Source organism: Dipodomys ordii, unplaced genomic scaffold, assembly GCF_000151885.1.
Source record: "Dipodomys ordii isolate 6190 unplaced genomic scaffold, Dord_2.0 Scaffold16, whole genome shotgun sequence".
NCBI lineage: Eukaryota > Metazoa > Chordata > Mammalia > Rodentia > Heteromyidae > Dipodomys > Dipodomys ordii.
The window spans coordinates 8,579,238-8,606,989 of record NW_012267232.1 but is presented as its reverse complement, the minus strand read 5'-3'; the positions used below and the strand labels follow the sequence as shown (position 1 = coordinate 8,606,989).

The 27,752-nt window shown below is 35.2% G+C and overlaps 1 protein-coding gene across 2 annotated transcripts in view; it reads right to left on the bottom strand.

The window, feature by feature from the left end:
- Mdga2 (MAM domain containing glycosylphosphatidylinositol anchor 2) overlaps nt 1–27,752 on the bottom strand; it is a 715,797-nt gene that overhangs the window by 379,066 nt on the left and 308,979 nt on the right. For both annotated transcript variants that reach the window (XM_013012262.1, XM_013012263.1), the window contains exon 2: nt 7,898–8,037. In XM_013012262.1, coding sequence (XP_012867716.1) covers nt 7,898–8,037 — 140 coding nt within the window. The remainder of the gene's footprint in view (nt 1–7,897; nt 8,038–27,752) is intronic.

Here is a 27,752-nt window from a genome sequence, read left to right as displayed (position 1 = left end):
TGTGTGTGTGTGTGTGTGTGTGTGTGTGTGTGTTGTAAAACATACTTCAATAGTTTCCTACAAAGTTAAATATATATTTGGTGTTTATAAAAACCTGCATGCACATGTATGCTAAAAGCAGCTTTATTAACATTTTCCAAAATTTGGAATCACCTCAAATTTTCTTGAATAGGAGAATTAATGAACTGTACTAAAACCATGCAAAAGAATATTATTCAGAAGTTACGAAATAGGTGATCAAGTCACAAAATGTTATGACAGGAACTGGGACAAATATAGCTAAGTAAATTAAGTGAATCTAAAATGGATAAAATTTAAGTACATGTTATTGTGGAAGAGGAAAAAGTGTGAGAATAGTGGAAAGTAAGGGATTGCCAACATTTTGGGTATTAGGAACAGATTATTAATGAAACATAGTAATAACTTCTCGAAAAATTATCTATATTCCTGTTGATTTGAGATCCCAATTTCAAAGCAGTCTCTCCTCCTGCATCCTCTTCTAGATGATCCTCTCAAAGATGCCAGCACCCACGTGACTAACACATTCTTAAAGTGAGCACTGTTTGTACTCTAAGGCATCTCCCATATAAATAAATAAAACCATGCTAACATTGCTACATCTCTGAGCCTACTGAACTTTACTTCAATGTTCTATGAAAGTTGCTCTTGTGTTTTGACATCAGACATCACTTGCCTTAAGTCATCATAGTATCTGAATTCAAAGTACCATATTCAGACTGCATGGGGATATTCTTGTGAATAACAAAGCCCAAGGTATAGAAAAATGTTTTATGTTAACATTCTCCATGGAACACCACAATCAAAATCTGGACCACAATGAATCTAACACAGCATTTATTTACCAAAGCAAACGAGGATAATGTCAAGAAGAAGCTGTGGGCTAACTGAAGTTCTATAGTGACAACAGGATTAACTCAGAAATACTAAGTTCAACAGAAAAAATACAGGTTTTTAACTGTAATTCAACCATAAATATGATTGTTACTAACTAAGCATTTCCATTGTGTTATAAACTCTGGTAAATGATCTTTATGTATTATCTTATTAAGTGCATTGATCAATACTTTTTAGAAACTATCTAGAATGTATACCTATCTCTTTTAAGCAAAAAAGATTGTTTATGCCATCAATAAAAAGATAAAATATGGGAAAGTTTAGATCTTTTGAGAAGCAAAAATTACTTGTTTGTAAGAATTTTAACTTTTATTCAATTAAATTCTTTAATGATGTTCTGGGAATGTAAAATTTTAACACTTGTTTTAGTATATAAAATTATTGATTCAAAAATGGCTTTCCTCGCACTAAAATAAAATCAATGTAAATAAAATTATTTGAAGGTGTAATGTAACATGAAAGATTCTAGAGTCCTCCTATGTTAGGCTGGATAGAGTTACCTGTATTACTAAATTTGTATAATCTGTGGGTAAAGTAGCTGTGTATACGTGTTAGGGGGTATGAAAGTGGCCATAGATTAAGAAATTTTGACAATAAATTGTTAGATGCTTGTCTTAGACAGTCCCCATATCTCATCTAAAGATTCACTTAAAAAAATGTTTGTTTAGGTGTGCGCTAAAGGCTCACACTGGTGATCATAGCTATTCAGGAGGCTGAGATCTGAGGATCAATGTTCAAAGCCAGCCTAGGCACAAAGTCCATGAGACTCTTATATACAATGAACTACACAAACAAGCAAACAGAAAGTAGAGCCAGTGGATCATTGACCTTGAGGAAATCAACCTCAAAGATAGTGTCCAGGCCCTGAGTTCAAACCCCAGGACAAGCACCACAAACAAGAACAACAACAACAAAAAAGATGATTTTTGAGTTGCAGATTCTGTCACATGATGCATAGGACTTATCCATCCTAGTTAGCCATATTACACAAAAATGCAGGTAAAACTAAATCGTACGGAGGGAAATTATAATATCTCTTTCTGGTAAGACAACAGAGCCTGATTCATTCCATATTAATTTTTAAAAATACATAGACAATTCATGTCATCTATTCGAATTTTTAGAAGAAATTTAATGTATCACATCTTAAAACCAGCATGAAAATATGAACTGCACAAATGAATAAACAGGTGGCATTAAAGAATTCAAAGTGAAAAACTGGCTACCAAGTTTTTTCATAATTTTCATTAGACATTATCAATTTGGAATCTGCATATAGGATTTACAAATATTTAATAATTAATAACTCTGATTTTTTTTCTTTGGGTCTGGCTTACTTCACTTAAAATGATATTTTCCAAGTCTTTCCATTTCCTTATGAATGGGGCGATGTCATTTTTTCTGATAGAAGCATAGAATACCACATTATCTTGGTCCATTCATCTACTGAGGGGCATCTGAACTTGTTCTATATCTTGCTATGGTAAATAATGCTTCAATAAATGTGGTTGTGTGGGTAGCTTTAGTATGGCATTGTTTGTGGCCATTTGGGTAATTGCCCAGAAGTGGGATTACTGGGTCATAGGGGAGCTCTATGTGTAGTCTTTAGAGGAACCTCCATACTGCTTTCCAGAGTGGATGAACATTTATAAGAATTTCCTATGTCTAGGATAGTCCTAGAAGTGGATCACAATAGCTCAATAGCTATCTACATATGACCATAGAAGATGATGATAAGTGAAATGAACTCCAAGCTATGGAAACAAGATTTTTCCTTGTTGTTATTGTTTTTAATGTACTTTGAAGTTAGTTCTTTTTTCTTTCATTTTTTCCCCTTTGGTTTATCCCCTGTTTTCACTGTTTTTGATTCTGGTACCCTGGTTATTGCATATGTTTATCTGAATTGGAGAAGGAAAGGGGAACAACATAAAGGTGAGACAAAGGACAAAGGGTGAACCAATGCAACAGCAATACTCACAAGGCAATATGTGGGGAATGAACTTTACACCTGCGGGAATTTGTGTGTGTGGAGGAGGAGCAGATTGGAAGGCAGGAAAAGTAGAAGAAAAACAAGGGAGGAAGGTAACAATATTCAACAAGAAATGTATTCACTACCTTATATATGTAAATGGAACCCCTCTGTACATCACCTTGACAATAAAATTAAATTAAAAATAAATAAAAATTAATAACTCAGAAAAGTCCTAATAGTCAAAATGTAAATATTTGTATACAATCAAATGATTCAATATCATTCTTGTATAAAATTTGGAAAGGTGGCCTTGCCATATATATAAATATAGATAGATAGATAGATAGATAGATAGATAGATAGATAGATAGATAGATAGATAGATAGATAGATCAGTCATGGACCTGAGCTTTGGGCCTGGGTGCTGTCCCTCAGCCCCTCAGCTCTTCAGCTCAAGGCTAGTGCTCTACCACTTGAGCCACAGCGCCACTCCCGGCTTTTTGTTTCTGCTTATGTCATGCTGAGGAATTGAGCCCAGGGCCTCATGCATGCAAGGCAAGCGCCTACCACTGAGCCACCTTCCTAGCCCTGCCTTATATTTTTGTATGAAGAAAAGCCAGCATTTATAGAGTTGAAGCACAACAAACTAGTAGACCATTTTAATATTTCTTAGTGTTTTGAATATGCATGATGATTTTTAAAAAGTGGTTTTCAAGTATATTTTAGTGATGATAAACTATTCAAATTAAACTATACACGGAAAGACAACAAGCAAAACATGTGTAAGGGGAAATACAGGTAAGAGTTTGGTTTGGTCTGGTTTTTGAAAAGTGGGAGGATCAATCCCTTGAAATCTTCCAATCCTATATACTTATGTCTATCAGAACAAATCCAACCACCCTCACATTATTCCTGTTAAAATAAAAAATAATTTTTAAAGAAATGTCACATGTTTTATGATAGGATCACATTATGTAAGTAACAACAATAATTAAGATCACAAAATGTATTTGGTTTTGGAGGGTGCAGGTATATTTTTTAAATTATAGAGAAGAGAAAATTATTGGTGTTCCACTGAAGACATATTGAACAACTATCAAGGAATGACTTCACCTCTTATATATGAAGACGCCATAAAAATATAGAGAAGCTAGAATTGTATAGCAGTGTAAGAAGCTCATCTTGTTCAGATAAGGTCAAAAGAAAGAATGAAGGAAGAAAAGAGGAGGGAGGTAGAAATGGTGTTGCTTAATTCTGTGAGCAAAACCACTTCCTGATGATTAATTCTTCAACAACATAAATAACTACAACTTGTTAGAATAAAAGCATATAATTGAGATACCTGATATGGAAATGGAAGTAATCGGGCTAAAGTAGGTAAAAATACTAGATGCCATAAATGAAAAGATGAAAATGATTCATAGAAAAAAGCTAAATCTTTAAAAATGCTTATTTGCTAAATATATTAAAAGACAAGTGACAAATTGTAAAAAAATATAACATATCTATATAAAATAAGATTTATTTGCATAGTATATAAAATTCTTCACAAATCTGTAAGTGAATAAGCAGAAAACTAGGAAGAAAATAGGACGTAGAAAGAAAACTTCATAAACTTTGAGGTAGAAATGATCAAAAAGTGTGTGAGAAAAATGTTCAGACTATGATTAAATAATGCAACTGTAAACAGAGTCTCTCAGGCATTGATGGCTCTCACCTGTAACCCTTGCTACTCAGAAAGTGGAGACCATTAAGATTGGGGTTCGAGTCCAGCTGAGGAAGCAAGTTCATGAGACCTCTTATGTATGTATGTATGTATGTATGTATGTATGTATGTATGTATGTATTATTGAGCTGGTTCTGGGGTTTGATTTCAGGGCCTGGTTTCTGTCCCTGAATTTTAGTGCTCAAATCTAGCGCTCTAAATTGAGCCACAGCCACAGCTTCACTTCTGACTTTTTGGTGGTTAATTGGAGATAAAAGTCTCATGGAATTTCTGTTCAGGGTGGATTTGAACCTTGATCCTCAGATCTCAGCCTCCTGAGTAGCTAGAATTACAGGTGAGAGACACTAGCATTTGGCTTATAAGACCTCATCTTAACTACTCTCTGGACTGGGTGGTTCACATTTGCCAACTTAACTATGTGGAAAAGCATAAATAGAAAACTGTGGTCCAGGCAAACAGTAAGATAGTTCTAAAAAATAACTGGAAACTAAAGGGTTTAGAGGCACGACCCAAGTGATAGAGTACCTATGGAGCAAAAATTCAGCCTAGGAATTTAATTTACATTTTCTAGGAATTTAATTTACCTTTTCTACATGGAGAACAGGACCTATTTCTTTCTCTATTCCCTTTAACTATGTTATACTAAAATAAAATTTTGAAAAGTTTTAAAAAGTAAAAAAAAGATAGTTAAGTTGGGACTTCACTGGAGTTGGAACTCTAGTATTTCCATAAATAAATAATTTAAGTAATGATAATAGTATGTATTCTAATTACTCTAACATAATATGACACTACACATATATAAATGTGCATATATACTTTCACATATATACATTATAAAATTAACTTAAATGATTTTATGGTTTCAGTGTGTATGATTATTATAATTTCTATTATAAGCAAGAAAATAGATATGAAAGAGAGATATCGAGCTTCGCACTGGTGAAGACAGGGCTCTATCTGGCAGTCTAGATGTGTCCAGTGTCATGTTCCTAACCACTTCACTGTCCTCACTTCTTTTTTAATCATTTTAACCTTTGGGTACATTGATGCCCTCAGCCATTATCCATTCCCAAATGATATATTTTTCAAAAACAACATTTAAAAGCCTAGAAGAAAAATGCTGCCTTAGAATACTTCTAGAAATGGGAAATCTTTATGACCATTATTGCTATAGGAATCAGTAGCAGATAAAGCAACATAATGATGAGTGAATGAAAATCTCCTCTCAGCCATCACCACACCCCACTGGACAAGTGAGAACGTCATGTCAGCTTCACACCATGGGCCAAGAAAACTCATCCCAAGAATCAGCTGCCAACCTAATTTAGACATTGGCCAGGAGGCCAAGCCTCAGCTGCTCCCTCAGCCTTGTTGACAAAGGAGAAGCCCAGTTGATTTTTCACACAGGCCTGATAGGCTGAAACTGATTTAACTGAATTTCTTCTAGGAAATTTTAAAAAGTCCCAAATCAACATATTTTTCTTCAAATCAGAATGCATTGAAATGTGTTCAAAAGTGGAAAAATGTCAGGAAGAATGTCATTGTTTTAGAATTTACATGGATTGTCTAGAAATCAGTGATGTACCTCTGATTTGAAATGGTGGAATGGAATACAGAGAGATGAAAAGAAATTCCTAATACTAATGGGAAGAAATGTGGGATAATGGGATAGAAGAACTGGAGATAGGCCTAAGAGATATAGAAGTTACATTTTTAAGTACAATTGGGAACCTAGTAGTGCATGCATGTCTGACAAATTCAATGTGGGAACAATGGAATCCTGCTCTAAATGCCTCTCATAAAGGAACTTGAACCTCCATTTATTCAGACCCAGTTTGAATGTAAATTTTTATTACAATCACCAAATTATTGTGACCACACATTTCTCTTGTGCTATTACTTGAGTTAATTACATAGTTTTTCTTAACTTTAATAAAAATTATTTTCTTCAAACTTAATTGTTCCTATATAGTTTTTAGAGAATATAATCATTTATTTTTTATTACATCTTAACAATTACAACTTCTATTCTATCATTTTTTATCTTCCAAGTTTGATTACCTTGTGTCAAATTGATCAGACTTCATTTTATTAAGAGAGCTTCATTCTTTAGCTCATCTTAAGTTAATAGCAATTATTCTACTTAGTTTAGTCCTTATGATTGTTTCAATAATTTTAATAATTCTTAGATTATTTTTACTATTTTCTGTTAGGAGCTCAGGATTCATTATACACAAAATATTTTACCATTTCACATTAGTTTTTGTGCTAATGCTTAATTGTGCGCAATATGACATACTTGCTGGGGTTGGTTTTACAGAGTTAATAAGGAAGCATCAAAAGTTAAAGATGGCAGAAGTCAAGGTAAAACTGATGAACTCATAAAATCCCCACATTGCTCTTCATTTCTTCTCTGTGATAGCTGGATTTGTTTTTCCTAACAGCAAGTACTTAAAATATATAACTCGACTAAATAAGACTTGTTTTCTTGCCAGAGTTGATTACCAATATAAATTTTGAGCTAGTCAGCTTCAGTTCATGCTAATAAGAATATTCAATTAATAAGCAAAACATCCTGAATACTTTGTATACAAATTAGATTTTAGCAGAAAATATATAGCCTAAACAGACAACATTATATACAAAACCATCACCCCTTTATTCCTGCAAGCTGTTCCTTGCATATTACTTGTAAATACTGTATCCTTTTGTTCCTTCTATTAAATGAGCTTTAAACATCTGTAACTGATGTCTATGAAAGCCTGAAAACATAGGACACGTGCCAATATTTATTTTTAAATATTTTCTGTAAATATAATGACCAGGAATATAGCAGAGACACATGACCTCAGGAGTCACATTTTTAGAACAAAAGCTTCCTCAGTTGCAATGATGTCATTATGAAATCAGGTCCCACATTCTAAAATAATCTCATCGCCATATGAATTGCTACCTTACCCAGTTATTTTTGTAGTTGTCTTTTTACCAGCTTCCTTACAAGTGTTGGGGAAATTTCTCACAATAGGAAAACAAATTCCTTTTATGCACATGCACATTTTATGCACATGCACATTTGCTCAAAACTGTTCAGAAACTCTCCCTCTTGAATCACATTGCACACACACTTGTGCTCCAGTTACACACACATACACACACACACACACACACACACACACACACAGACTCAAACACATGGTTTTAGCTAAGTATTCTAAGAAAAGGTTGACATAGCTTCCAAAACATTAAGGTAGCTCTGCCCAATTTCACAGCTAGGGACTCACCTGTGGACGCGGATGTCCTGTGACCAGACAGGTCAATTCTAGGGTTTCTCCTTCGCGGATTGTGTAGACCCTTTCAGAGTAGCGTTCTTCCTCAATGTTACAGGCCAAGCCTGAATGCACAATACGAACGGTTGGAGGAGCTGTTAGGTCAGGAAGAAAAGAACAAGATACATGAAAATCTAAGTATTTATCTTCCCATGAAACATGGTGATTGAAAGAGCAATTCTTAGTAGACCTCACCATGGTCAAATCTATCTAATATGTTGACCTTCCCCCACGAGGTTAACGGTGTTACTGGACAAAAGGCCTTATATTTAAAGCTCACCAAAACATTCTGAAAATGGCCAGGGGAAACAACAGTGGAAAAAATTCTGGTGTCTCTGGAAATCACTAACCACATGGTAAAACTGGACCATTAAAATGTACCAGTCAATTATCTTCCTTTCTGAAATTCCAACTTCAGCCTAGTAAAAAAGTTGACATTGGCTAATGATGGCTCACACCTGTAAACCTAGTTACTCAGACTGCTTAAGGTTCCAAGCAAGCCTGAGCAGAAAAGACCAGAAGAGATTCTTATAAAGCTATAAGTGGAGCTATGGCTAGGGTGGTAGAGTAGCAGCCATGAGCAAAAATTTTAAGCCCCAGTGCCAGCACACACACACACACACACACACACACACACACACTTGCAAAATATGTTTTACATAACAAAGCAAATATTTGCATGGCTCATTACAATATTTCAGTGATTAATTTCACCAGTAGTAAAATATCACGCTTACCCCCAAATTAGTGTGACTTTTACATTAAGGTGGAAATTGAATGGTATACCAAAAATAGATAGTACAAAAGAAAGAAAATTAATGGGGGGGAAGGTAAGCATTTGAATTAAAAGCATCATTTACTGAATAATTATAAAGTTGTGTGGAACAAGTTAATAGTGAAGGAATAAGGAGGTAATAATGCTCGATAGAGAATATACTCATTACCTTACTCATGTAACTGTAACTGCTCTGTACAGTATCATTACAATAAGAAATATATACAAAAAAAGGTATCATTCTCTGGAACTATTTTTAGCACCTCCTACTGACATGAACAAAAGATGAGCTCACTAAAGACAATGAGTAATGCTGCAATTCACAGCTGAAAAGTGTAAATTTCTGATTCAAGACTTAGTTCTCATGAAACTGTCTAAATTCTTAAATATAATTCTCTCCTATTTCAAAGCAAAAGGGCCTTTAAAATCTCACTAGCATTCATGACTCAAATATCACCAGAACCCAACATACAAAAAATAATCCCCAGCTCATAAGAAATACAGTAAGCTTTAGTGTGGTCTTGTTTGTAAACATTTGGGTAAATGCCCAAAAGTGGGATTGCTGGATCATAGGGGAGCTCTATATGGAGTCTTTTGAGGAACCTCCATACTACTTTCCAAAGTGGTTGAACAAGTTTACACTCCCACCAACAATGCAGTAAGGTTCCCTTCTGTCCACACCCCCTCCAGCATCTGTTGTTATTAGAGTGCTTGATTTTAGACATTCTAACTGGGGTGAGGTGGTATCTCAATGTTGTTTTGATTTGCATTTCTTTTATGGCTAGGGAGGAAGCATTTCTTCATGTGTCTATTGGCCATCCTTCTTTCCTCTTCAGAGAAGTTTCTCTTTAAGTCTTTAGCCCACTTATTTATTGGGCAGTTGTTTCTTTGAGGATTTGTTATTGGAGGATTTAATTTTTTGAGTTCCAAATATATTTTAGATATGAGACCCTTGTTCATTGTATGGCTAGTGAAGATCTTCTCCTAATCCGTAGGCTTTCTATTGATCTTGCTAGCTATGTCCTTTGCCATGCAGAAGCTCTGCAACTTCATGCAATCCCATTTGTCCAACCTTTCTTGTATATATACACAATGGAATTCTATGCCTCCATCAGAAAGAATGGCATTGCCCATTTTTTAGGAAATGGAAAGACTTGGAAAAAATTATATTAAGTGAAGTAACCCAGGCCCAAAGAAACATAGGTCCCATGGTTTCCCTTATTTGCAATATCTAGTATATGTCTGAGTCAAGCAGAAAAGGTCAGATAAGTTGATGTTAGGGAAATGAACCCTAAGATATGTATTCAAATGTTTTTTTCTTTCATGCGATTGTTTCTAACACATTAATAAGATTATTTCTTTGTTGCTTTGTATGTCCCTCCCCCACACTATAACCCCTGCTTTCACTGTATTTGATGTGGGTATAATTTGTGGAGGGGAAGGGGAAAAACAAATCATTTAAATAGGGACACAGGTGGACCCATTGCAACAATGAGATATACAAGTCGTTATGTCTAAAACGAACTTTACAACTTTGGTGTTGGGAGAGGGGCAGGGGGAGGAAGGGAAGGGATGGGAAGGGGAAACAAAGAGGAGGCTACAATGCTTGATAAGAAATGTACTCATTATCTTGTCCATGTAATTGTAAACCCTCTGTACAGTATTTTCACAATAAAAAATTAAAAAAAGAAATACAGTAAGCAAGATACACTACACATTATAAAGTGATATCTTGATAACCATCAACGTCTGACTGTTGAACATGTGTGTGTGTGTGTGTGTGTGTGTATATACACGTATGTGGATGTAGTTTTGTGTGTAATACATTCAGAAGATGAGAAGCAGTTACATTAATTAAAAAAGAAACTGGAAAGACAACAGACACATGCAAAAGACAGTGATCTCAAGAGTTTCATGTAAAAAATCTACATTACTGAAGTGTTATGTTTTGTTTGGGGCAATACTGAAGTTTGAATTTAGGTTAACAGACTCCTGCTGTCTCCCATTTGAGTTATGCCTCTAAGTCCTACATAGCAATATTCTTAAGAGAAATTGTGATTACTAAAACGTTAATGCTGAAATATTTGGAATTTTTAATTAGCATTAAACATACCATGAATCCTATAGAATCGAATTAATTTGGTGACTCTAGAAACAAGAGGAAAAGATGGTAAGGCCAACTTATGAGAATAACTGCTTCTGAGAACAAGCTGAATTGAAAGCAAAATTGAGCATAGTTTCTAATATGTAATAATTTGCTTTATGTAACATAATGCTTAGGCTATCCATAGAGTTAAATAATTTCAAGGAGCATCTTTTACTATTCTATTAAATTTTAGGAAGAAATGAAGATAGGAAAGTGCACATAATGTCTGATTCTTTCCATAAATCTAAATATGGTCCTGCTCTCCACCCTTACAATCTGGGACCCACATTTCTAATAGCCCTCATCAAATGATGCAAAGGTGGAAAAAATTCAAAAAGATTTTGAACGAAGTACTTTTACACTTAATATTCATACCAATTGTCTCAAGAGCTTGCTAGAAGAAATAAACATGGCAAGTATATACAAAGACCTGGTATAGCTACAGAGAATTCTGGGATTTTTTTTTGTTTTACCAAACATCTCAGATGATTACAATGCCACAGGTATTTAGACAATATTATTAGAAATATTTCCCTCGGTCTTATAAATGTCTGCTGACTAAGGAAAAATACTCCAGAGGATAAAATGTCATTTCTCCTTTGACATTTTAAAGAAACTGAATTTCATGTTATACATCATTTTTTAATGGAAAAATTTAATGGTGCTTAAAATATCAAATATCGGTTGGTCTATTGAATAAATGTATCAATAGCATTTATCATTTCTTCAGACTGTCTATACAATTTAAAATTTGTTATATTTTTGTGACATAAGAAATCCACAATCTCTAGTAATTAGATGAGTAATAAAAGCAAGGTACTTATTTTAAAATATCGACCTTATATAATTATGTACATAATGTAGGAGTTAACAAACTTATGACAATCAATTAACTCTTGCAAAACAATTAGTAAAATAAGACATTCAAATCTTTATCTTTAAATAAAAGTCCATGCTAAACTTAGCTTCATAAATGAGAACCCACATGTTTATTAATATATCTAATTATAGAGTTACTTGACATCTTTTCCAGACTAATTTATACTTGCTATTTTTTGTTTTAATTTCAAATCAATGCATCGTATTGTTGTTTTTTAAGATATATCTTTCAAATGCTTCATTATGCAAATAAGTCTCTTTACATAAACCATTTAAATTATACCACAGGCAAATTGTGACAGTTACAAGGGTTAATTTTCTGCTATTTTCTTCTATATTTTAACACATTCTTGGAAAAGGTAATTGCCTAAGTACTGTCATCATGAATCTACTACTTATTCTGGAGGAGGGAGGAATATCCCACCGAAAGTAGTTTTGAACACATACACTTCTTTTAAAACATGTGCTCAGTACTTAAGTTGTTCATTAATAAAGTGAATATTTTAGAGTCTTGCATTCATTATTTCATCCCAAGAGAGCAGACCTGAAAGGGCTATCAAACAGTCTGAGCTACCACGTCACCTGTCACAGTCCCTAGTATCCACAGCCTCATGATCATGCTCTCTGTGCCTAATAATATTAGTAACTCCTAAACAAGATCTAGACTACAGGAATGAAAACAGATTGAGGAAGTTCTCATGAAGTAGTTGAAGCATCATACCTAGATTGAAAACATAAGCAGTATTACTTCCCCAAATTTAACCAACACAGCGTCATCCCAGTTCACTATGCTGACTCCAGACTCTGCCAAATCCATGACATCTTATAACCTGAAGGGCCTATTTTGAAATTTGTATTCATTGTATTTCTTTTTTTATTGTGAACATACCGTACAGAGGAGTTAGAATTACACGAGCAAGGTAATGAGTACATTTCTTATCAAGCATTGTTGCCTCCTCCTGATTGTTTCTTGCCTAAGAACCAATGATGTCTCCCCATTTTCACACAGTCATAACTCCGCATTGTAGGCAGCCATCATGTTTTTTGTATAGGGTCCTCATATCTGACTATCTGATTGGAAATCCTGTTTCATTTTAATACAGCTCAGGCATCAGTCAGCAGATAGACAATACTGATACATGAGACATCATCGTTCACAATGTTCTCCCAACAGGAATGCCAAGACAGATATGTGTACCTATGTTCCTTGTACTTTCTTAAAGTAAGTCATGACTCTTCTCTTTCTTCTGGGCGACATATACTGGCTACTAATCTTCCTTTTGTTTCACTTTCTAAGATAATTTTTAGATACTGTTATACCAGGGTCATCCTTAGATTGACACTTTCCCCTTACCACAAAATTGGGAACATAAAGTGGGAACTCGATAATTATTCTACAATTCCTGCTGTAGATAATACCACTAATAATAAATACAATGACATCAACTTCCTATTGGAGCACAACATCAAAGTGCAGAGTATTGAATGTACTTACTTTAAAAATAAATGCAAGCTGGGTGCTGGTGGCTCATGCCTGTAATTCTAGGTATTCAAGAGGCTGAGATTTGAAGACTGCGTTCAAAGGCAGCCCGGGCAGGAAAGTCCATGAAACTCCTATCTCCAATACACCATTCAGAAAATGGGAAGTGGTGCTGTGGCTCAGGTGGTGGAGTGGTAGCCTTGAGCTGAAGAGCTCAGGGACAGCACCCAGTCCCAGAGTTCAAGCCCCACAACCGACCAAAAAAAACATAATTTTGTGTATTATCTCAGAAGTGAGACATCTGTTATGCTCTGCTTTGTTGGAAAAAAAATCCCAATTCATCATCCTGAAATTGGAGCAAAGGTTATGCTTCTATTTGCCCTGTAGAGTCCATGATAGATTAAAATGTTAAAATATTGTATAAGACTCATTTTCATCCAAATTTTCTTAAAGTAAACTAAATCTCATTAATTTCCTAACACTAATCATATCAGCTGCCTTAATTTGAGTTAAGTAGTCTCTGGGTTCAAAGGGTCAGTATAAATGAGCCAAAGAGAGACCTGTTTCTTATCTTGTTAAGAGTATACTTTTGAAAGTTAAACCAAATTCTTTCAGTGTTCTTTTGGTAATGGAACACAAATAAAATTTTTCTCTAATTGACAACAACCAGGAGTAATTTAACCTTTTATGCTATTTACATATTTTCAAGAATGTATGGAGGCTGTACATGAAGATTAATGGCATGTGCTGTGCCTTCAAAGGGTTTGCAGCCTATTGGAGTTGTCTGATTTGTTTAAACTTGAAGTTGAATAGAATAGGTACTCTTACAGAAGAAAATGGAAAGAAATCTCTGAGGAAAAGTAGACAAGAATGAAATCTGCAGAGGAAAATCCAATGGGTTTCTCAAAGCCAGTGATATTTAACCTGAGTTTGCAAACATGGTGTGAGTACAAAAAGGTAAGGAGAGCCAGGCACAAAAGACTCTGGAAATTCAGGCACTAGTGGCACATGCCTGTAATCCTAGCTTCTCAGGAGGCTGAGAACTGAGGATCAAGGTTCAAAGCCATCCCAGACAGCAATGTCTATGAGACTCTTACCTCCCATAAACTACTACAAAAAATGTCAGAGGTGGAGCTGTGGCTCGAGTAGTAAAGAGAATAAAAGGTGCGTTCAAGACATCTCTGCCGTGAGTGTCTTCTATACTCCTGAAATATCTATATTAAAACATGGCGTGTGTGATGCATCATTTACTCCAAACCTTGACACTGGTATGAATCCCTCAACTTGGCATTTTGTCTTCAGACACAGGAAAGATATTCATAAGGTCTGGGAATTAACATATGGTGGGAAAGAGGAGTATAGAGAAGGTAGAGGGAGGGAGGGAGAGAAAGAGAGAGAAAGAGACTGAGAGAGAAAGAGAGATAGAGACAGAGAGAATCTGCCTGACATGGCTAACTAGGTAGTAGCATTGGCATGTATTGCTCACACAGTTCTCTTAGTAGTCACTCCATTTTTCTTTTGTTTTTTTATTGTGAAAATACTGTACAGAGGGGTTACAATTATATGGGCATGATAATGAGCACATCTCTTATCAAGCATTGTAGCCTCCTCCTTTGTTTCCCCTTCCCATTCCTTCCCATACTCCCCCGCCTCCCTCTACCAAGTCCTCCTCCCCCCACCAAAGTTATAAAGTTTGTTTTTGGACATACGGCTTGTACATCTCATTGTTGCAATGGATCCACCTGTATCCCTATTTAAACGATTTGTTTTTTCCCTTCCCCTCCACAAATTTTACCAACATCAAATACAATGAAAGCAGGGGTTATACTGTGGGGGAGGGACATACAAAGCAACAAAGAAATAATCTTATAAATGTGTTAGAAGCAATCGCACGACAGAAAAAAAAAACATTTGAATACATATCTTAGGGTTCATTTCCCTAACATCAACTTATCTGACCTTTTCTGCTTGACTCAGACATATACTAGTTATTGCCAATAAGGGAAACCATGGGACCTGCATTTTTCTTAACATAACAATAGTCAAACTTTCCAATAGACTTTCCAAATATTTGCCAAATTAAATAGTGTGTCTATAGGCTTTGTCTATAATTATTCCTAATTTATGTAATTATAGTCCCCATTGCCTTGCTGCTTTCCTGAGTATGGCTATATTACTCATTTTCTTAAAAAAATCACTAATACAGATATGGAGGAGAAGAAAAACGTAGATTTTGATGAGAAATGAGAAAGTCAATTTTGGATGCTGATGGTGAGCTGGCCAATAGGTAACAAGTTGTTGGTCACTATAAAGATTGGAGGTTAACTGTTTTTGTTTGTTTGCCAGCCCTAGGGCTTGAACTCAGGGCTCAGGCACTGTCCCTGAGCTTTTCTGTTTGTTTGTTTTTGGCTCCAGGCTAGTGCTCTATCATTTTAGCCACCTTTCTACTTATAGACCGTGTGTGTGTGTGTGTGTGTGTGTGTGTGTGTGTGTGTGTGTGTGTGTGTAGTGTGTGTGTCACGGGGCTTGAACTCTGGGCCTGGGAACTGTCCCTGAGCTCTTCAGCTCAAGGCAAGCACTCTACCTCTTGAGCCACAGCACCATTTCTAGTTTTCTGAGAGGTTTATTGGAGATAAGAGTTTCAAGGACTTTCCTGACCAGGATGGCTTGAACCTCCATCGGCAGATCTCAGCTTCCTGAGTAGGTAGGATCACAGGCGTGGCCTGGCTATTTCCAGACTTTTGGTGATTAATTGGAGATAAGAGTCACACAGCTTTCCTTCCTGAACAGGATTTAGGTTGTGATCCTCAGATCTCAGCCTCCTGAATATCTAGGACTACAGGCCTGAAACACTGGTACTCTGATAGATTTGGGCCTTTTAAATGATGACCAGATGAAATATGTACATCAGTGCATGGAGTGTAAATTAAGAGATTCATATCTCAACTGATGTGTGAATTCTTAACCAGAGATGTCGAGATTTATTGTGGTTCAAAATCAGACACTTAGAAGAACAGGGAAATGTTTTAGAGGTTATAAGGGGAGGCTGGAGCACAGATATGACAGAGTTGTCCTTTAAAAAGAGCATCGGAAAAAGGTCATTGCCTTTGAGAACTGAGACAACATTGGTGAATGAGTAAGATATGGCTCTAGAAAATAGAATCTAAAGATCAATGGGAAGAGGTCTGAATGAAGAGTAAAAGCCTCTCAGGAGACACTAAGCATAAAACAACGTAAAACTGTTACTGAGGTTTACTATGTGTAAACTAATCATTGATTATACAGTTGATATATTTATAGTATTGTAACACCACTTCAGAATTGCAAACGTAATTATTTGAAATTTTACAAGAACAAACCATAGCATTTGCACTTCCAATGACTGTAACTTTCTAGGCTCTTCCATCATTTTTATTAGAATGATTTCCCCAGGAAGGGGGGCAGGGAACACTCTTTTCTCTCCTGTATCTTCTGGTCTCTTAGTTTATTTTTAACACGTACCTTTAAGTAGTTGTACAAAGCAGTTTCAATTCAACCTGTTCCCTTAGCATCACAATGCTGACCTTCATCAGTGTAACCCCTTCCATTCCCCCCACACACACAATTTTTCCCCAAACTACCTAGTTATCTGGTTCCATTTTCGCGCATGTAGATTGAGTATCATGACTGTGTTTGCCCACCCTTCTTCTCTCCATTGTATTTCAGCCTCTCCTAGTCCTTCTCCGCTAACAACGTATTTCAGATTTCTGTCATTCATTTTGTTAAACTAAGTTGTTCAAAGGAGTTACACCATTTGAATTCCTCCCTAAATATACTATACTGTGGTTGATATGTTATATACATATGAGTCTGAATGTGTTTGCATACATGCTTATAATTGAGGTCTAGCCTCCATATCTGAGAGAAAACAGGTACCCTTTGTTTCTCTGAGCCTTAGTTACTTTACTTAACATAATCTTTCCAGATTCCTCCAATTTAGTTTATCCTTGACAAGTTCAATTTTTTCCAACTTTGTACTATATACTGTGAAATTCCACAAAACTGTGCAATAAAACAAAATAATTAACAACAAAACAAATGGCATTCTATAAAATAATAGATAAACAGGGTTCATTCCCACTACATAAAATCTTTTCACCTCTCCCTTATTAGAAACACACAGACAACCTTCATTCTCTATCATCAGAATCACTTTTGTCTTTCCTATACAGTTCTAGCGATTAGAAAAAGCAATACGCATTCTTCCCCACACTTCTCCATATCCTTGAACCTAAGTCTTTCTGTCAAACTATCCATTTGTGTTTATAAAAGTACTAAAGATCATTTTTTGTCAAATTTCTTTTGTTGTTGCTGCTGTTTGCTTATGTCTCTTTTGGCTTTATTTACCCAAATGCTTCCTGTACAATGACCATCAGAAACTAAAATTGTCCTATACGTCAAAACAATATAAACAATTCTCATAGCTTGCTAACAATATTCACTGCACCTATGAAAATAAGCACATAAGCATATACACACAGAAGCAAAATTTCAAGTTGTATGTCTATTCTAATAATTGCCTCTAAAACTATTAAAAGCTTTCTGTCATTGTCTTTGAATTGATCTTAAAGTCAGTAATATTGTTATATGCAAACAACATAAAATTATTTTAAATCAGCCTTTAGTTTCTTTGATTTGTTTTCTTCCATTGATTATTTCAGGTTAACTACCATTTGAGCATCAGTGGGAATTAATTACCTCTCTTCCCTCTACTAGTTACTCCACACTCCCAGTTTGGGTAAAGCTAAATCCCTGTCAACTTGAGGAAACTACTGTGTACCTTTGATATGCTGAGTTATAAAATGAAAATAAGAGTAGGAAGAGCCTCTTTCTTATAATGCACTTAATCAAATGACCTTATCTACCCCATAAGACTTTTGTGCAAGGCTGTAATTAAGACAGGTTTTAAACATTTAGCACATGTTTAATAACACTGTTAAAAATTGCCTGAGTTAAGAAAATTAAACCTTATATAATCAGGGTTTAGAAGGTAGCCATTAATGTTTCCTAAAAAACAAAATTGGCATGAAAATTTTAAACTAGTGTGAGCCATGAATTTAAAGTAAGCTATTTATTTCTATGTAATGTGTCTTTTAATGAGATGGAAGAAAATCTGTCTTGAAAAAGAATAATGACAAAACAATTTTCACTACACATAGAGCTCCCCTATGACCTGCAATCCCACTTTTGGGCATTTACCAAAATGAAAACAAACAAGGCCATATTAAAGCTACCAGCATAATTATGCTTATTGCAGCACTATTCACCATAGCTAAGATATGGAAGAAACCCAGATGCCCCTCAGTAGATGAGTGGATCAAGAAAATGTGACTTGGAAAAAATCATATTAAGTGGGCTGGGAAGGTGGCTCAGTGGTAGAGGGCTTGCCTTGCATGCTTAAGGCCTTGGGTTCGATTCCTCAGCACCACATAAGCAAAAAGAGAAAAGCCGTAAGTGGTACTGTGGCTCAAGTGGTAGAGTGCTAGCCTTGAGCTGAAGAGCTGAGGGACAGCGCCCAAGCCTAGAGTTCAGGCCCACAATTGGACCCACAAAAAAAAAAAGAATCATATTAAGTGAAGTAACACAGTCCCAAAGAAATTTGGGTCCCATGGCTTCCCTTATTTGCAATAATTTGTATAAATATAGGATAATATTTCTAGATGAGCTGAAAGGCTCAAAAGCCATTTGCATATGACCATATAAGATGATGCTAAGTGAAATGAACCCCAATATATTAACACAAGAGTTCTGACTTTATTGTTATTGTTTTAAATTTGCCATGTGATTTTATTTATTTTTGTTGTTTCCTTTGTATGCCCTTTCCCCTATGGCATATCCTCTGTTGTCACTCTACTTGATTTCGATATCCTGCATCTTGTATATACATATGTCTAATATGGGTAGCATAAGGGGAATAACAAAACAATGAAACAAAGACACAGGATGACCCATTGCAAGAAAGATACCCACAGAACAGTATATTGGAAATGAACTCTACATTTCACAGTGGGGGGTGTTGAAGGTAGGGAAGGAGAGTTGGGATGGAGGGGAAGGAGTGTGTGAGGAGGGGGAAGCAAGGGATAGTGGGACAACAACAAAGAAGGGAAGGGATAACAATGATTGACAAGCCATGTATTCATTGCCTTACTCGTGTAACTGTAACCCCTCTGTGCAGCATCTTTTAAAATTTAAAAAAAAATCCCATAAAGTTTTCTACATTAGAAACTTCAAATTTTATTTAAAACTTGTTTTCATCCAGAAATGTTGATTATTAATATCTAAAGCTATCATCAAAGATTCATGGTTTTGTAGATAAACAAAAAAAGCATATGAAACTGTGACAGAAACCAAGGAAAATTTCCTCTTGCTCTCAAGGTACTGGATTTTACTGCAAATCTTCAATTACAACTTCCTTCCTAAACCAAACTTTTGAACTAGCTTGCTCTTAATAGTGCCAGAAGCCACGTACTACTGTGTGGCCAACAAAAACATCAAAGTCTTCTGAGTTAATTCTGTTGGCATCTTAAGAGTCATCCTTGTACCTTAAAAGAGATGAGGACTCTTGAGGGCACAGGTACTAATACTATCATTCCATCAGCCTCTGGACTCAAATGCACACCTGAATAAGCAAATACTTCTCTAAAATTAAGAGCTTTTCCATTTCCTTGGACATCACCATAAGCCCTCCATGCACACTCATCAAAATGCAATTACTCTCATCCTTGTTTCTCAAGCCTTACTCACAAAATTGTGTATTTCCAGAAAGCCATTTTTCCTTTCAGCCTAGCTCACCAAGAAAGAAATGAAATTTACTAAAAAAAAAAAGTCAAAAATGAAAACTTTAATTTGAATGTTAAAGAGCAGCAATGGTAGACTTAGAATGCTAAGGATCTGGCCTGCCAGTTTCCCAGTTGCATCTCTCCATTGAGAACTTGAAGCCACGGCCAAGGACAGGCTGAAGCAGAAAACCTTCCATAGCATATCACAACAATACCTCTTGGAACCAGAAGAGAAGAATTGGTGCAATAACAATGTACAACACATTTTTGTTCTCATTCTCTCCAAAACAGAAAGACAGCAGCCAGATTAGACAGATGCCTTCTCCAGAAAGATAACTCTCTCATGGACTGGGGAATTCAAATTTTCCAGGCACCTATTAGATGTTGGGTATTTTGACAGTCTTCAGTTCTCTAAACCCCTGAAAAACATGTTTTACTTTCCATTTAAAAAAGTAAACACTGCCAGATGGGTCACTGAATTGCCAAAGAATACTTTTGTCTTCATTCTGCCTTACATGAGAAACAAAGTTTATTTTCTTCATTGCTCTTTTCATTTTTATGTGTTACATTATAGCTATGTGTGTAACTTATTAACACATAATATTCAGCTTATGTGTGTGGTAAGAAATATCTATGAAGATATTCTCTAAAGCTTTCTCCTAAAAACAAATTTAAGTGAGGTAATCATGCAAGAGAAAAGGTATACCAATGAAGGTGGTTTTAGTTTTTAGATGATTAGTAAAATTAGAAATAACAAGTATTAAGTAATAAAGGAATAAGTTAGCAAAAGGTGAATTATCCATTACTATGTAACTAAATGCCAATATAAAATAATTCTATGTATTCATAAAGAAAGAAATCCATAATCCATGGCTATGAATAGTATGGTAAGACCTTGTTCATGTACTATAAAGTACTGAGTACCTACATTCATGTTGAAAGGAGGTTAAGTAGAATTTGAGGCTCTGGTTGAAAGGAAGATAACTAGAATACAATAGTGAGGTATGGAAAAGTTCATTGTTTTTTTTGTTTTCGTTGGATGTGGGGCTGGAACCCAGGGCCTGAGTGCTGTCCCTGAACTTTTTCACTCAGGGCTAGTGCTCTACGACTTTGAGCCACAGGGTCACTTCTGGTTTTCTGGTATTAATCGGAGATAAGAATCTCATAGACTTTTCTGCCCAGCTGGCATCAAACCATAATCCTCAGATCTCAGCCCCCTGTGTAACTAGGATTATAGGCATAAGCCTATAGTACACAGCTTTGCTGGTGCCTTTGGCTTTGTATTAATATAGTTCTGTATTTTCCACTTTTCTCAATAAGAGCATTTATCTTAAGTGCAAGAAGTTTTTATTTGTACGTACTTGTCTCCTTCCTTTCAATGCTTTATTAAAGGAAGGATCACTATATGAATAATTGAAGTTTAAATATACAGGTTAGAATAATTAAAAGCAAAAGTGTTTTTTTCATTAAAGTAGAAGCAGGTACAGACTAAGGAAGTACTAAACTCTTCTTCCTTCCTCATTTAATGAACTTTTCCTTTTTTACTATATTTAACTAATTGCACAAATAAATTGTCGTTTAACAAAGCAGTTTGTGAATACAATATATATTGATCAATATCACACCTTTCAACATTATCACCCATTGGTCCTCTACCCACCCATTCTCACATTTTTCTTATATTGTAGGGTGCACACTGAATTTTTTACTTCATTGTCCCATTCTTCTCTATTCATTCTTCTACTAATTTCCTTGACTGCACCACCCCACTACTTTTTTTTTAATCTTAAGACTTGAACTCAGAGCCTGGGTACTGTCCCAGTGTTTCTTTGTACTCAAGGCTAATGTTCTACTACCTGAGCTACAGGTCACTTCTGGCCTTTTCTGAGTAGTTTTCTGGAGGTAAGAATCTCATGGACTTTCCTGCCCAGGCTTGCTTTGAACCACGATCCTCAGATCTCAGCCTACTGGTAGCTCTGATCACAAGCATGAGCCATTGGCTCCTGGCTCACCCCTCTACTTCCTGGTGTTTTATTTTACTGAACTTTCATTTTGTCTTTTGAAGGAAGCACATTATTTGAGTTCTCCTTGATTGTATTTCAGTTAATAACTTTGTATATACTTGCATAACAACCATTGTATTTACTTATAAGTTTATAAGCTGAATCTTAAGTTCCACATATAAGGAGAATATGCATTCTTTGTTTCTCTGGGCTTGACTTCACTTAACATAATATTTTCTAGGTCTCTCCATTTCCTTACAAATGGCACAATATAAGCCTTTCATATTATTAGTAGTCTTACAAAGAGGCTATAATTTCATACATCTAGATCAATGTTACCCCTTCCATCATTCCTATCATTCCCTATTTCAACCTGTGGTGAAATATCTTGTTATCTTTATGCCTACACAATATGGTTGTCAGGAGTTTTATTTCCTTTCTGGAAGTATTTTCATATACTGTAACTAGATACAGAAATGGTATATTCAGAACTTCCCATGTGATTGTAGATATGAGGCACACAGATTAATTTGCACAAAGAAGAAATAATTCCTAATTATTGAACAAATTTTAGCAATTTATAAATTTTTCACTCTGTAGAGAGGTGGGTTTCTTGGTTAGAAGAAGTTGGAGCCTTGCTCAAAAGATAAATCAGCCTCAAATTATGTAGTCTTGATAATCAAGAGTTAAATATACCACATTTGGCTTTTCTCATATAATTTTGCTTTAGTTCTACTTTTTTTTGTGTTCAGAACATTTTGAGTTCCACATGAGTTCTCAAATTAGTGAACATTAATCTCCTAGGCTCCATGAAATTATTTCTGTGTTTTCTCAGTTGTGGTCCCTCGCTGCTTCAGTTCTTTCTGAGAAAGTCCCAGTCATCACGGATCATGAGAAACCAATGTCAGAGAGCTTCTCACCTTTCCCATTATGAACATTTCTTTTATTATCTTCAAGTAGTTTTACAAAGGAGTTGCCATTTTACACAGCAGTTTATGAATACAACATATCTTGATCAATGTCACTCCTTTCAACATTGTCACCCATCCCAGGAGCATTTTTCTAATAAAAAGATCTTGTAGCATATTTCTAGGTTGCAGATGCAAGCTCTTTCTCCCTGTCTGTAATTCTCTACTTTCAATTCACTATTATCTTTAGTCTTTTATCCAGGTGGATACAGTGAACACTTGCCTTTCTATCCCTATTGTATTTTCTCCATGGATTTCATCCCATTGGTCACTGACTTCAATCTTCTAACTTTTGAAATTGCTTCCCCTGAATCACAAAAATCGTCCTGAGTATTTGCCCCACCAAGTTAGTCTGGTACATAGCCAACTTCTCTATTTATAGCTTGGAAATTATTTTACTTTATCACTCGCTGTGAAATGTAACTCCCTTTCAGAGTTTCAGCAGCATTCATGTGATTTTAAACAAGCCTGTACTACTATTAAGAGCATAGAATATATTTCTGCTCATCCTCCAGTGCAGACTTCTGCCACTCTCTCTGCAAAATTTTAAATCCTTTCAATTCATTTGTATAGGTCATTCCAATGAATGACCAAGTCCCGCCCAATTCTTCACATGTTTCTATTACCACCTGTGTCTCTTCACACTTAGACCCACTTTACCGCTCATACTTCCAAGGATCAATCTCCCAAATGCCATCAATGGCATTTTTATATTACCACTATAAATTAGGATGTCAACTAAACTTTTATCAAAAGAAGGAAATTTATTTTTCAATAATAATTTTCTGCCATAAGTAATTTCTTTCACGTGTGCTTAAGGGTATAAGCAAATAGTGCAAAAACAGATGTTTGTTCATATGACTGCATATATCTGTCTTCTAACTTAAAATTCTACAATGAGCTGGGCACTGGTGGCTTATGCCTGTGATTCCAGCTACTCAAGATGTTGAAATCTGAAGATCTCAGTTTGAAGCCAGTGCACAAATAGAAAAGAACAAAAGACTCTATCTCCAAATAACAAGCAAAATGCTAGACTGGAGGTCTAGTGGTAGATAAGAGCCATAAACAACAAAGCTGAACAAGAACATAAGGCCTTGAGTTCAGGCCTAGAGACCAGTAATAAATAAACAAAAAACAAACAAATAAATTTCCAGTGAGTAAAATCATTAAATGTTTCTAATTTAATTCACTGGGGTTTTAATTGGAGTATCTGTGTGGGAGATGCTAGTGGATAAATATTGATTAATCTTATTAGAGTACAAAGCCTATACTTACTTTTCTATGTTTCAAATTAATTTATTTTATTGCTATTATAAAGATGATGTATAGAGGGATTACAAATACAAAAATCAGGTAATGACTACATTTCCTCTTGTAGAACCATAAATCGAGTCAAATATTTAATAACATTTTCAATTATTGTAAAATAGCAGTTTCCATAATACTTTAATATCCTAAATGAATAGTCACAGAAATGGCATAAACCAGAAATGTCTATATGCACACAGAACCTCTGTTTTAATTAAGGGCTAAATGAAACAGACCTGAAGCATTAATTCCAGAGTGATTTTGACATATATCACCTGTTCCTTAATTTACAATGAAAAGTGTGTTCGACAAGTTCTCATGGTAGTACATTCCTCTTAGCTATTAGTACCAGTAAGTGGTGTTTTGTTACTGACCTATATTAGTATATCAAATTATAACAGCAAATTAATGATGATCATAATTCTGATTAGAGTCTCCAGCCAACTATTTAAAAGAGCTCCTCAATCTCAAGGAAATAAAAATAGACCTTTTTCTATTTTACTCATTTGATGAGACACTAAAGAAAAATTAAATACAATGGTAAATAACTGTATAGTTTGCAAAGATACTTTACATTTAAGATTTTATACTGAGAGTACATCATTTGATCCTGGAAATAAACTTAAAAAATAAATAAGACCAGAATTAACTCCCTTGTGGAAATGTAAAGACAGTGTTCTAGTCGTGATATTTGTGTGTATATATCTGTATGAAATCTTCAAATCATGTTAACCTGATTTTTATCACTAATAATTTTTTATTGTGTTGAAGCAGAGATTTGCATTTTAGCTACAGAGGAAAGGACTCTTCCTGGAAGAGTTTGTTTAAATTTTCCTGAATAATATTCTCAAGAAAAATTTCCTGTAGTCTTCATTAACTGGAGGATACATTCCCTAGAGAATCACATTCTCTCATAAATGATTTTCATTGAAATGGGCCCATGGTTCACCTATATTAGATATGTAGGGTAAAGGTCATGCAGGCAGAGCTGACCCTTTGCTTCTGTCTCTTCTCTCTCCTGCATATTCTGGAGGAAACACACATTCAGCTGTAGAACAACCCAAGAAGCATGTAGAGAGCTCACAAAGTCATACTCTCCACTAGACCATATTCCAGGTTCTTACACCTAGCTGTCTACCTGACTGTCTTTGCACTCTCTTATTATATCAAAAATTAAAATTAAAATAGTACTTCATCATCTTTCCCCCCTCAAACTGAATTTCTTTTTTCAGCCATTTCTGTTGTTGTATGGACACACCACAGACACACATAAGAACTTAACATTATAGTGTAAATAGTGAGGATTCTTTGTTTTACCCAGGTAGCTCATTTCTTCGATCTTCACCATGTTCATTCCGTCACAGCCATCCACATGAGTGCAGAAAGCACTCTGTCTCTTCCTAGGGACTGTCGCAGCAGTTGACTATTGAGCTTTTCAAAATGATCACATGAATCCCACATTCCACCACTTTCAATGGTTCTTTAAAATTTCAAAGTAAAATTACCATTAGTATCACCTTGAAAAAAATCTCACAAAGTTTTCCCAGTCTTCCTTGCAGCACCCAAATCCCTTGTTTTCTAGTCCTTCTATCTAACGTGTTCTGTTTAAGCTAAAGACCTTTGCAGGAGTTATTTTCTCTGGTCCCAAAATCCTTCCCACTTTCCTTAGCCTGGAAGGCACTTCCCAGAACTTTCCCTCCTCAGGAAGATACTTACTAATCACACTAAAGACCGAATTCATTTGTACACAGGTGGAGCAACTTGAGATTCACTTTCATACTACTTAACATAAACACAACTTTACATACACACCTGATTACTAAACGTCAGCCTTACCCTAACAAAAGCAAATTCTATATGCCATAAATTGTGTCTGATTTCAGTTGGCATTAAATTTCAAACAGCATTATGCATAACACATTGTTGTAGGTTGAAAGTTTACTGAATGTGTATTGTAATAGAAGAAGAACGTTCTATTCACACAGTACAAAGAAAGAAGGGAAGGAGCAGGAAGAGAAGGAGGAGGGAGAGAGGAAGGTAGATAGATGGAAGGAAGGAAGGAGAACAGGGTTAGAGGATGGAAGGGAAGAACCAGTTCATAGAAAGAGAAACTAAACATAGTTTTCAGTGTGATAATATACAACCTAAATTTTCATTTGACAGGTTACTTCCAGGTTTATTTCCAGAAGCTGTGCATAATCAAAACTTGTTAATCATTTAGATGAGATGAAATTAAGTCCACATCTCTCACAGCAAGATAAAGTTACATCATATTTTTATTTAATCTTAGAAAGGACTGATCACCTTTATCATGATCTGCTTATTACTAAATGACTTTTACACAGGAAAGTGGGTTGCTTAAAAATACGTATTTCAAATTTGTATTACAATATTTTCCTGGAGGTGTTATAATGACAACATTCAGGAATCTCTTGCTATTCTGAATAAAAAAAAACAGAAGTTCATCTGCTTTATGTAAGCAAATCACAGATAGTGATATTTGTTTTAAAAAATGTCCTTGGGTTCCAGTGATTTCAAATGAACTATATTTTCTCCCAAGCAGGTTTTGGGAATATACATTTTAACCCATAGGAAAAGTGTAAAATATTATAATCTTTAAATTCTATTTGCCATTCAAATGAAAACAATGTTTCTGCCCATCTCAAGACTTCGTACACCTTTATGTATTTAACTTGTGATCTTCCTTCTATATTGCATCAAAATCTTACTAACTGAAATATTCTTTTCAATAACACATACCATAACTCAGTCTTACAGAGAAAAAGTACCAACATTTCATCTCTCTAGGCTAATTTCTATATTTTAGGAATACTGACAATGTCCAAACATTTGTTTTCTATGATGAAATACTCCCTGATAAATATCTTATCTACTAATTAGAAAAAATAACAGTAGAAGGCTTATAACATTTTTTGTTTATAGCTGTAGTGAAAGGGACACACTTCAAATGTTTTAGCAGTTTGTGTTATTCCCAAAAAGAAGATACTGTTTTTTGTTAGTGGTTCAACATGTACATCCTCAAAAAGAAATGTTGGAATTACAAGCTACAGTACCTAAGAATGTGACTTTATTAAAGTCTTTACAAAGATGATCATGATGAAATGACATCACTAGAGTAGGCTCTTGACCTTTGTAGCTATCTTTGTAGAGGGGGAAATTTGCAACACAGATGAACATGGATGAGCACGGAGGAGAAGGCTGTGTGATCATCAAGACAAACATTGGGGTAATGTATTCAGCCAAGCTAAAGGACATCAGTGATTGCTGACAAAACATCTGTCATGGAAGAAGTATGGAGAAGAACCTTCCTCAGTGAATAAGCACTGCAGATGCCTTGACCTTGCATTTCTAATCTTCAGAACATCTCCAAACAATAATTTTAGGCAGTCATCAAAGCTGATACTACACATAA